We start from the raw sequence: 12,879 nt of genomic DNA, 5'->3' as shown, positions 1-12,879 counted from the left end.
AGCACTATCAATACCATGCAGAACACTGAAATCCTAATTTCAGGACAAAAATTAAAGAAATATATGAAAAATAGCATAAATCCAGATAATTCTAATAATGCCATACTATTTCTGAAAAATGTGTCCAAAGTCTTTATTTCCTTATTATTTTCCAAATTTATAGAATAGTGTAATTTTACTGTAGAAAAAGACGTTAGATTTCTAATTCCAGATCTCATTTTCATTGACGCTTGATTTTTTTGCCTTCTTTTATGTTAAGAAACTCTCAAAATTACAACTTATTTAAACTATATGCTTTAGTAAAAAAGAAAAACAAATAGGAAATTAACTCAATATTCAACTAAAAACATTACAAATCCATATTTCCTAAATGTTATTTATCTTTTAATTTAGACATATTCCCAAATAATTTTTAGGTGAATTTTATTTATTTAAATTGATTTACAAAGGAAGTGATGACTACCTTTCTGTGATTACAACGTAAGAGCACAACCATTATGTGTACTTGTGATATTTAAACTCCATAATAATAGTGCTCATGGAAAAATAAAATGTTATAATAATAATATGATCTTTTTAAGTTGCTTGGCTTTCATAGTATATTCAAGAGAGCTTTGTTAATACAAAGGATGACAGTTTTCACAGAGTTCATAATTTCCGGTTCAGTCTAAATGTAAAGGTTACTCTAAATATTCTCCTCTTATCAAGTGGTGGACTTACCATGGAAATCATAAATATATAGAAGAATTGGCTCATTCTGCCCAAACGCACAAAATGCAACCATATTTTCAAGTGGATGATAAGCAATATCTCGAATGGGTGACTTGAATGGCAGGTCAGAATACATTGCTACTTGTTCTCCTAAATAAGAAAAGACATTCAATAATTTGTACCATCTCAGATACTTCTCATTAGAAGATTATTCTGTAGCTTATTAAAAAAGATTTATAGTAAGTAATGATAAAGCTCACGTTATTTATATGAACACCTTAAAAACTTATAAATATTTGAGTACCACTATATTAAATAATTATCTTTATTTTTCATTCTGTTGGCCCTCCTTTTTCTACTTCTCAGTCCAACCTCTCCACGGAGGTATTCAAGGCATGAAATAAAGACAAAGAGCTTGGAAGTAGAGAGACCTGACTCTGAGATCTGACAGAGCTGAGCAAATGACAACTAACAAAGAACTCCAGGGAGAACTAGGGGAGGAATGTCAGGATTAAAACTAAAGACACTCTGGTTGGGAGAGGTTTAGTGAGGAATTAATTTTTTCTATATTTCTTCCAGAGGCTGTTTGACGTACCATCTGCTTTAAAGATGCATATGATTATTAATGACTAAAAGAGGCCTACAGCAGAAGTTTAAGTTTGAAAATCAGAACTCAAAAAGCAAAGAATCCAGTTCCACGGATTGCTGGGGAAAAGAGATTTATGAACACTTCTGAACTGATGCTGAAGTATCAAAATATAGTAAGAAAAAAGAAAAACTATAAGTGAACTGACTAGTCAAAAACGCCTAAAGGGAAAGATGAAGAAAATAAAAAGCTGAAGTCAAATACTGCTCCTTAAAGAAATTTTAAAGTAACTTTTATAAAATTCTTTCTACTGCTAAAAAAAAATGTTTATGTAGTTTTGGCTTTTCTTTTAAAAAGCAAGGTGAAGCACAAATGAATTGCCCAATATAATAGCTTATGTTATTCAAAAAAAAACTGAATTACAGGGCTTCCCTGGTGGCGCAGTGGTTGAGAGTCCGCCTGCCGATGCAGGGGACACAGGTTCGTGCCCTGGTCCGGAAGGATCCCACATGCCGTGGAGCGGCTGGGCTCATGAGCCATGGCCGCTGAGCCTGCGCGTCCGGAGCCTGTGCTCCGCAACGGGAGAGGCTACAATAGTGAGAGGCCCACGTACCACAAAAAAAAAAAACAACAACAAACAAACCTGAATTACATTAAAATTGCTATTAAGTTTCAGACATCCAAAACTGACAGAAGTATGTTTGTTTCTAATAAAAATGTAGATGGTTAACCATTTGTATACCTAGTTGTACTCTAAATTCAGTTTATAATACTGTGTTTTGTATTACAGTCATCATTAAACACTTCTCTAAGTTCAACAATATCTCATTACCAGCAAGGAAAGAATACATCTTGAATTACAATGTGAAATTCTAAATCCATGAAGATATCAAAACCATAAAGAACAGAATTTAATATAAATTTAGACTGCAGCTGAATTCCATTATCAGCTTTCCAATTTTGAAAAACATAACTGAGAACCTGAAATCAGAATTTCCTTGAAAATTACACCATAAAATTGTAGTTTTTATACTTCATCAAAAACAAAACAAAACAAATGTTTAAGTTCGATGAAATATTATTTACCTGTTTCTGGGTTCCAAACATATACTATACCATCCTCACTTCCAGCAAAGAGAAAAGTCCCACATGGTGTCAAAGTACTGTGAATCTTCTCTCGATAATTTGCTGCACCTACAAATTTCCTTGCTGCTAATCTAGGAACCAAAAAGATTTTACAAATGAAACCTGTCTTACCCATTTAAAAGACTGGTGGTAGGAAAACTGTTAAATACTTCATTTGCATTTAACAAACAACTTGTGAGAATCTGTTATGCAGGATACATTCTATGATGGATGCAGCATAAAGAAGAGATAATCCCAGAGCTCAGGGAGCTTATAATTTAGCAGGAGAAAGAAGAAATGCATTAAAGTAAAATAGAAAGTGGATGTGGAAAGTGCCACAAAAGAACAGAAGGAGTACTTTTCAGATTTGGATAGGAGAGATGATTTCTAGCTATGGAGCAAAAGACTACTTTGGAAGTAGCATTTGTATTGGTTACTAAAAAATGAACAGAATTTTTATATTCTTATATTTTCTCCATGTGAAATACTTGATCATTGCAGAAGTATTAGACAAAACATTATTGAATCATCTATTAAATATGGTATATAATCTTCCAGGCTTTTTAACTTATGAATAATAACAGCTAACACTGTTTTAGTGCTTATTATGTGCCAGGTAGGTACTATTATCATCCCTGGTTTACAGAGAAGATATTACATATACTGCTCTGTTATCTGCTTTTTTCAGTCAACAATGAGTCATGAATAATGGCCACCATGTCAGAAAATAAAGATTACGTGTTATCATTTTAATAGGCATATACTATACCATTGTCTAAATGTATCTTAAGAAATTTTCTATCGTTGGATAACACTTAGGATGTTTGCAGCTTTCCCCTACCATGAATATGATTTCTGTGAACAACCTTGTGTATATATATATATATTTTTGCACTGCCTCATAATTATTTTCTTAACATAAATAACTAAACCTAAGGTTACTGGGTCAAACACTTCTGCTATGTCTGTTAATGTTTTAAGTACTTTAAATGTATAAACTAGTTTATCCCTCACAAAACACTTATGAGGATGGCATATTATTTCTTCCATTTGAGTGATGAGGAAAGAGAGACACAGGAAGATTAATCAGCTAGTAAGGGGTGGAACAGGCAGTATTTGACTGTAAGCAGTTTTCTTCTAGAGCCCAAGCATGATCATAGGCTGAATACTATACTGCTTAAAAAGAGAACAACCAAACTCTGCAGGCCTGGTCTTCGAAAGTCTGGCTCTAATTTCTGTTGGATTCTCTCTCAGCATTCCTTAGCAAGAAACCCATGCTCATACAGACTAACTCACTCTGCCCTGAATACAGCTTCTATTATTCTACCTCCAAACTTTATTCCAGGCTTTTCATGTTTTCCACCCTAGTGAGGACGCTGCCATCTTGTCTAAATTCTACCCATCCTTCAAGATTGAGCTCAAAGACCAGTCTTGCCACAGAGCCTTTAACAGAAGACTATATTATAGCTATCAGCTTTACCGTTGCCATGAAAAATACAATCCTTTTATTATGTATTTATACTCATTAAAAATACTTATTGAGTACTTGCTATCTGTTAGGTATGACGTGGGTACGATGTATAGAAAAAAAGAATAAGCAGATTCCAGTCCTTGAAGATCTCACAATGTAGCCTAAGTGTTTTGTATGTTATTTTTGGAGGTAGTACAACTAGATTATAAATTCCTGATGAACAAATTCTGCTTATCATTCTCCTACAGCACCCATGCCAGTGTCTCAAACAGTTCTACATAAATACTGAAGGGCTTAATGGTTAGCCCTAAATTGATGATTGCAGAATAAACTAACCTGGATTACCACATTTGCCTTCCTAAATACAATAATGAAATTTAATAAAATAGCTTTCTCTCATTTGTTTTACAGGAACTTTTAACGGCAAAACCAAAGCACACCAGAAGTCCATGCTGGTTTTCCTAGAACTCTGCTTCTGCCTTTTACATTAAAAATATCTCTTTTCATTTGCCTCTTTTAGAAACAAAACAAAAAGGAAAAACAAGGATGTATGAATCAAAAGCCCTCTCATTCAGGCATGATGGATCATAATACTATGTTAAACCAATATCATAAAGATAAAAGATATGTGGTGGCAGTAGTTTCTTTTTTTTTATTGTGAAAATAAAAAACAGTAGACTACATCTCAGCCTAAGAACTATTCACATTTTGGGTCAGATAATTGTTGCAGAGGCCTGTCTCATGCACTGCAGGATGCTCAGTGATATCTCTGGTCTCTATCCACCAGATACTGGAATAAACATTCAAGTGTTTCTAGACACTGCCAGAGGTCCCCTGAGGGACAAAATTCTCTAGTTGAGAACCACAGCTGCACTTTATAAATATGAGTTAAATCATTACTTATTCTATGAGCACTTAACCTGCAAATACTGAAATATACTTACATTCGGAGATCCATAATTCTCAAAGTACTGTCTTTGGTATGAATTAACAAACGTTTTCCATTGGGATGAACCTCCAAGTAACTTATTGGAATCCCCTTAAACTCACTCTCTTTAATTTCCTAAAATGATTTTAAAAAAGATTATAAAATATTACCACTGTAAAGTTTGTCTAAAGTTAAGCCCATTTAAGTGTACAAATTTAATTTTAAGATGTCATTTTCAATTGCACAATACAGGATGTTTAAAAACTGTTAGCAAAATTATTCCAAGTAACTTCAGGTTAAGGATGAAAATAAAGCTGCTAAAATGTATTTTTTGGTTGTTATGTAACACCATATTTAATTAGTGTTTTTGTAGTATATTCCCAAACAAGAAGCACTTTCTACAAACACATCTTCTAACACTACACTGTCTGTTTATCATCAGATAAGAAACTTTCCAATTTTTATAAATTCAAAATTAAGTATAGAATTAGCTCTCAAGTTCTATTTCAGTCTCAGATTATTTCTTCATACATCTATTTCCACTTGTCCTGAAAAAGGTAAATTATCAGCATCTTATTCTGAAATAATTTAGTTTAGATTGTAATTTTTTTTTGATACTTAAGGCAGCTAAATCTTCTACTTATAGAAGACTATAAATAGACCTGATTAATGATGTCAAGAAAGACACAAACACTGAAGGAGAATCTGCCTGAACAAGCCGTGTATAAGGACAATTTCCAAAGGTTCTTGTTTCGATTACCAGGAGAAAGAAAAAAACTGCAAATGCAAAACTGCTTAAACTAAAGTCTAAAGAGTCAAGAGAGGGTCTGCTTTAACCTGTAGGCAGAATTCTGAATTAGCCTTCTTCTCCCTCGAAGACCCCTTATTATTCTTGCTCGCTTCTCTTAGAGGGTCTCCTCTTCAGAGGTGGGTTGGCACCAGCTGAGGTGGGGTACAAACTGCTACAATCCTAGTATCAGCAGCTGAGCCCCTCCTACTGCCATTTGGTGCTAAAACCTGCTGTCAGCTTTTTACAAGTTACAGAATAAAGTCAAATACTGATACCATAGATGGGGATTTTACTGAGCCCAACTACAATGATTTGGAGGTGGAGATGCACTGCTGAAGGTGTGAGCAATTGGAGCAACACTTACACAGATGCAAATGTGCAAAATCAAAACCAAGGCTGCGTAACAAGTTAAGTGTTAGGTACAGGTTTGAGAAAGCTGCTGGTAGCTTCAGTGTTTGTAGTATCTGTTAATGAGTTCCTTCATATTTTTATCATATTCATGCTCAAGCCCTAGTTCTAAAGACCACGCCCTATATCAAGGAGTGTGTGCAACAGCACATGGACACCTCATCTTAAGGGACAGATGTGTATAACCCAGCATCCTTCCCCCCACTGTTGGTTGAAGAGAACCACGTAAGAAATCGCAGTTTCCCATCTGTCCTAGGACATAAGCTACTAAAAAGACATCCCAGCTCATTTCCTAACTTTCTATTTTCAACTGTCTCAAGTAACCACCAGGAGGCAGATTTCCAAGGTATATTTGCCTTTTGGTTACTATATTGAGGTAAAGAAACACATGATTTTTAATACAAATAATAGACTCTGCATTGTAGACTCAAATGATTAGAAATGGTGCCTTCGGAGCCTTGCCAATCCTTTAGGTATCAATATATAAGTAATTAGAAAGTTCTTTTCGAAGTGTGTGAAATTAGGCTACAACATGAATCCCAAGCCATCATTCATTAATCTGACAGACTAGATGAGAATGACTAAAAATAGAATAGACTGGTTTTTAAACAGATCTGACAGACTCAACAGATTTAACTAAAGTTCCTGGAAATTCTTTTTCATGTAGAATGTCTTTTTTCAAACAGGGACAATTATAATCTATTATGAAGAAGAACAAAACCGAAGAACACAGGTATAGCATATAAGACAAAAATTATATCAATACATATAAAAACAACTCAGGTTTAATGATTCATTTTGTATTTTTAACTTAAACATGCTAAATATACACCAACAAAGTTGCTTGGTATACAAGCCATCTTTAAAACACTCTGCTTCAAAAATGAGATCATTCATTTGTTTCTGCCAATTTAGTATATTTCAAATGAAACAATTACTGTGATTAAATGATAGGCCCTCTCATACTTATATAATCTTGATCACACAATTTTGAGGGATAGCACTGTTAACAAAACCTTGAGCACAGTGTTTTTAGTGATGTTATTAGACCAAGAAAAAAATAATATGAATAGCAGAAAATATAAGTTATTATGTACAGATGGTGATATAACATATACCTCATTTTGCATAAATTTCAGTAATGGATCCCTGAATACCATAGGGCAAATTAGGGCTCAAAATAAGAAACAAAAGCCTGGCCAAAATGAAGAAAATTTCACTACGTCACTATATTATCAATTAGCCATCAGGAAGACATGATAATTGACTTCTCAGGGACTGAGAAAAACTTAATTTCTTTGAAAAGAACGAATGGAATGTCCTGACATCTTTTTTTTTTTAACATCTTTATTGGAGTATAATTGCTTTACAATGGTGTGTTAGTTTCTGCTTTATAACAAAGTGAATCTGTCCTGACATCTTAAAGTCATGTGGTTCAATTTTTTTCCCCCATTTCTTTAATTAAATCCCCAAATATGAAATGGTTCTATACCTTATTTACACTCCAGTGACGCACTGAGTGTTGCACATCATTAACTTTGACATACGTACTCCAAACAACAATCACCCCTGTGCAGTCTCCTGAATACATGTGATGACCTATTTAAAAAAATAAAATTACTTACATATAAATGTCACACAGAGGTTGAAACAAATATTATGAAATTGGGAAAACACATCCCAATAAAACAAAGAATTGAAGGGCTAGTAAAAGGCATTACAGTTTTTAAAAAGTCCAAAAGGCAGTCAGATCCCAACTATCTTTAAATGAATTCTTCACCCTTTTGAATTATTTTTGATGATTTATTTCCCTTTGTCACCTACCTGAATTTGAATACAAAAAGAAATGAGCATCTCAGTTTATGTGTACGTGGCTCAAATTCCAAAGCTAAACAAATTATTTGAAATATCCAATATGATCTGTATTGCTCACCTTCATTAACCTATATAATCTATTTTATATTCCTGGAAAAACACCTATACTCTAATATATACTGTTAGCATAATACCTGAGACCTGGTAGGAACTCAATAAATGACCAGGGAATGAATAAAATAATAAATAACAGGTGCTTCAGTTCAGCATCAATTTCTTAGAGTCAAACCATCTTACAGTTGAATGGGACCTCAGAGATCATCAGATTCAACTTCATAACCCGTCAGGAATATCTTACAAACCATTATGAACAGATGGTTGTTCAGCAACTGTGAATGTAATATTTTACACAAAAGTAGCTTATTCAACTGATGAAATGCTCTGTATATTAGAATGTTCTTTCTAATTTTGAGCAAAGAAAATCTGTTTCTTGCCGCTTTGGCCCTACTTCTACCTACAGAGCGACGTAGAAGGACTTCTCTTTTTTCCACATCTTAACCAAATATTTGAAGAAATTCTTCATCTCTCTTTTATGAGCTACTTCTATTATGACAGAATTTTCAGACGCCTTTCTATCCTTGGTTGACCTTTCCTGAATGTGTTCCTACTTATAAACATCCTTATGGTTGAACGGAGTACATTAGCAGTATTATCATCTTGATCTGGATCCCATACCAATTTATTATAGCTATACACACCTAGTATCTGAAATAATAGAAAATGTGACTATTTAATAATGAATTTCTTTATTATTCCAGCTGACAAAATAACCTATATTTTATGTCCTTTAAACACTATCCTTAATACTCATATTCTAAGATTAAACCTTTAAATAATTGCAAATCTCCCTTCTATATGTTTCTGTACTTAAAAAAAAATCCTGTTGCTACATTTAAAATATATATTTTCAATATTCCTCTGGGATTTCCACCCCCCATCTTCCTCATTTTTACCCTTTACATAAAACGGCCCTTTAAAAAACCTACTAAGGGAATAATCACCAATCCAATGAAATATATTTTGCAATTTGGAACAGGACTGGTTGTTACAGCAAAGATTAGTTGAATCAAAATGTTTAGAAATTTATTGACTTCAAAATTAACTAACAATTCCCTCAGTGCCAAATTTATACCAAGGTCTATCATATGATCTTCAAAATATGCATAAATCTAAATATGCACAAACATATTTAATTTTATCTGATACATAAAGTCACCCTCAAGCTTAAATAATTATTATCCTAGTGAAACAGAAAATTTTTCAAAATTCTTCATGTAACTAGCCTTCAACTGGCATATATTCTTGGACATACCTTCAATATCAAAACAGAGAGAGTTGATAAAACTCTTGTGAGCGTCAAACTGTCGGATTAATATGGCAGGATCCTCTCTCATATCAACTTTCCATATACGTATCACAGAATCATAGCATCCTGTAACCACCAGCTCTTTTACAGCTGGGTGGAATTTAGCCGTGTAAACAAAAGAAGGATGAGGTAAAACTCTGAAAGTATTTGTATTGTTTATTTCATTTTTCCATATCCTGGAAAAGGATAAAAAAGTTACATATTGCTTCTGAAAGGCAGACATTTCTCTAAGAACCAATATGAGCAATGGACTTTATAAAAGTAAGCAAGTGACAACAACCAATGGTAAATTTTGTAACAGTAAAAATAATGTGATGACATTATATGATAGCCAGAGTTCTTTCAGTTTGACAAAGCTATTTCTTATAGTTATTTTCAAGCATAATGGTTAATTCCTCTACTAATTGTAATCTATACTGTAAAATGAAAAAACTGTACTTGTATATGTCTGTACTTTTTAAACCTACCTATTTTTGGCATTGAGTAAACACATTGGATAGTTGGTAAAATACTGCATTTAATACAATATAAGTAAAAAACAAAACAGAGGGAGAAATTTCAATGATTTCCCATTTAGGCTGTGTATATTGTTTTTCCAAAGTGCTTACAGTTGAGGGTTTAGAGAAAAGGGTACTCTATTAACTTTATATTTGTAATTTCAAAGCATAGATAATGAACATAAACATCTCAAAGACTTAGAAGGCACATTGAAATTACTATATAAATACTTGAGTAAAATAACATTAAAATCATTACAATATTTTATAGAAAACAGGGTATCATCGAGCACTCACTTTATGTTTAATACTCTTGTTATCTCTTCCTTTATATAATAGGTGATTTGAAAGAAATTAATATTGTTATTGCTACAGTCTTGACAAGAGTAAACTCTAAGAGTTAGATACTCTGCAAGTCAATATGCAAAAATAGGCAAAATCTAGGAACAAACAGGTGCTTTGTGAGTGTGAAGCACTCGATTTTTAAAAATTTAAGTTATCAGAATTAGAAGAATTTATTAATTTTTTAACATGGGGATTTACAGTTCATCCTTTTAATTACTGTCTAAGAACTGAAGCAAATTAAGTCTTTTTCAAAATTATCTATAAAAAAAATACAGTTGTTATTCAAGAATAACATTCTATAAGTTTTCTCAGCAGCTGCTTAAAATACAGGATATGATCTTTAATTACTAAGAATTCAACCTAATAAATGAAGGAAGTGAAAGAACATGTTTTCAAGTAAAAGTAAAGCATGTGTGTCACTGCATAAACATTTTTACCACAGTGATACTTTCAATGAACATATGTAACATGAAATATAGTACGTATAGAAAGAACAAAATCACTAATTTGGAGGGAATATTAAGGAGGATGCTAAAAGATAAAAACTTCAGTGGCCTGCTAATAAATCTTAGCAGCATTATCTGAAATACTATACAACAAGAAGAAATGAAGCAACTGTACCTTAAAAACAGCTCAATATAATTAGAACAGACACAATATCTTAAAATAAAAACGAAGCATTTTACATAAAAGCGGAATCGGTACCAATGATGGCTTTCATCACCCAAGCAATGGTAGAATCCAAGATCAAAAGAAATGTATTAATGGGTTTGTGAAAAAAAATCAGATTGACCGTAGACAGAGAAGAACAGTGATATACAAATCTGTAAAGACCAGATGAACACAAACAAAAATTATCAGAATTAGGAAAGAAAAAAGACATTCCAAAGTTAAAACAGTATATGTGAAGAGAGGGCAGAGTGGGGCCTTATGTGTCTATCTGGGAGCCATTACACATGGATAAGTCTTTCTGATTATATTAGGAGCTGCTGAACTGTAGTGTTCTCAAATTATACTGAAGATAACTAAAGACGGAGATTTAGGTTAAGCCCATCTGGCAGAGAGCTAACCAGTGGAAAACAGTTACTCAGGAGACACTAACAATAAAAGGTGACGGTAACCCCAGAAGATAACAGAGGACCTGGGCAGAAACCCGAACTCCTGCCACTTCTGAGCATTAGCAACTCTGGTTCTCTTCCTTTTGACTTTAGCTCATTCAGTGTAAGTATTCTTCACCTCTTTCAAAAACCCCACTGCCTTTTTTGTTCTAGCCACAGCGTTTCTCTCTTCACTCAGTTAATCCTTCACAACAGTATTTTTAGGATGTAAAGAGTCCTAAATTAGTATCAACTTCCAAGCTACATAAAGAAAAAAATATCCTTTACTACAATATATGCTGTGCGAGGAAACCCAAGTTGACTTCAAGAAATGGTAAAATCTGAGCTGGGTTTTAAATGATGACTAGGAGCCCACCCTGGCTTACAAAAGGCATTTAGACGTGTGTTGAGTGAATGAGTTGGGCAGGAAGGGGAGGAGAAGGGCATGTCAGCATAGGAAGAGCCCACAGGTAACATGGAGATGCCAAAGAAGATAAGATGCTAAAGGTATTTCAAAAGATTGTGTGGGTGAGGCAGAGGGTACATGGGAAGTGCACAAGGGACGACAGAAGGTCAATGAGGGTCATGCCTGTCATGCCACGCTAAGGAACTGGAATATTTTCCAAAGCGCAAAGATTTTTAAAGTCAAGACATTATGAAAGATGGTTTTGGAAAGAATTTTAGCATAGCAGGGATGGAGGAGCTAGAGGGTGAACACTGGGAAAGCTTAGCAGCAACAGTTTAAGCAAAAGATAACAAGGACTTGAATTAACGCAACAGCAGTGAGGATAGAAAGAATGTGACAGAATGTGAGACTTTTAGGAGGCAGAATTAATATACTTGAGAACTACCTGTATGTAGAAAAGAAACACGAGTACTACTCTGAGTTCCCAGCTTGGGAGACAGGGTGGATAAGGATGCCATTAAAAACTATATGAGGGCTAAAAAAGGAAAACAAAATTTGGTGATTTCCGTTATGGATCTGAGGTGCCACTGGGCAATCCAGGCAGAAGTGTGTAGTACAAAGTTGAATTCGGAAAAAGAGAAGGAGCTCCAAGTCATTAGCATGTAAGTGAGATTCAAAGCCAAGGAGATGAGAGAGACCAGGATAAGCACACCAAACCACAGAAGACATCGAATAAAGGATCTTGGGGATAGCATGTACAGAGAACAGGCAGAAGAAAGGGAACAAGAGAATGAGAATTGGTCAGACTGATAAAAAGAAAACAGAAGAGGTTGTCAATGAAAACCATGACTTGAAAATATTTCAAGACTGGTCAATAATGAATTATTGCAGTGAAGGCACTCAGGGTAAGGACTAAAACTAGCCAGTGGATCCGAAAATTAGTAAGAAACTGCAGCTCTCTCAAAGGAAGTTTATATAGCACGCTTGAAGTGAAAGCCAGACTAACTGGGGGAAAGTAAAGACAGTGTGTATAGGATGCTTCTTGATGGTGTAGAAAGAAAAATAATGTGGTAGCCTGAAAGGCAGGAGGAGTTTAGAAAAAGATTTCCTTAAGATAAGGAGATTTAAACATACTTCTAAGATGAGAGGAAAAAATCAATAGAGAAAGATACTAAAGAGACAACAGAGGTAGGAAATAAACGTAACAGATTAAAAAAGTAACTTTTAAAATATTTTATTGTGATACTTATTAAATTGGAAGGGGCTAAATTATT

At 33.9% G+C, this 12,879-nt stretch overlaps 1 protein-coding gene across 1 annotated transcript in view; it reads right to left on the bottom strand.

The window, feature by feature from the left end:
- AHI1 (Abelson helper integration site 1) overlaps window positions 1-12,879 on the bottom strand; it is a 218,894-nt gene that overhangs the window by 156,456 nt on the left and 49,559 nt on the right. The window contains exons 14-18 of the mRNA XM_060029925.1: window positions 9,207-9,436; window positions 7,512-7,618; window positions 4,838-4,956; window positions 2,384-2,514; window positions 721-861 (exon numbers count right to left, since the gene is read on the bottom strand). Coding sequence (XP_059885908.1) covers window positions 721-861; window positions 2,384-2,514; window positions 4,838-4,956; window positions 7,512-7,618; window positions 9,207-9,436 — 728 coding nt within the window. The remainder of the gene's footprint in view (window positions 1-720; window positions 862-2,383; window positions 2,515-4,837; window positions 4,957-7,511; window positions 7,619-9,206; window positions 9,437-12,879) is intronic.

This window comes from Delphinus delphis, chromosome 14 (genome assembly GCF_949987515.2).
Source record: "Delphinus delphis chromosome 14, mDelDel1.2, whole genome shotgun sequence".
NCBI classification, from domain to species: Eukaryota; Metazoa; Chordata; class Mammalia; order Artiodactyla; family Delphinidae; genus Delphinus; species Delphinus delphis.
Note: the sequence above shows the minus strand (reverse complement) of the source record. Positions and strands in the feature narration are given on the sequence as shown.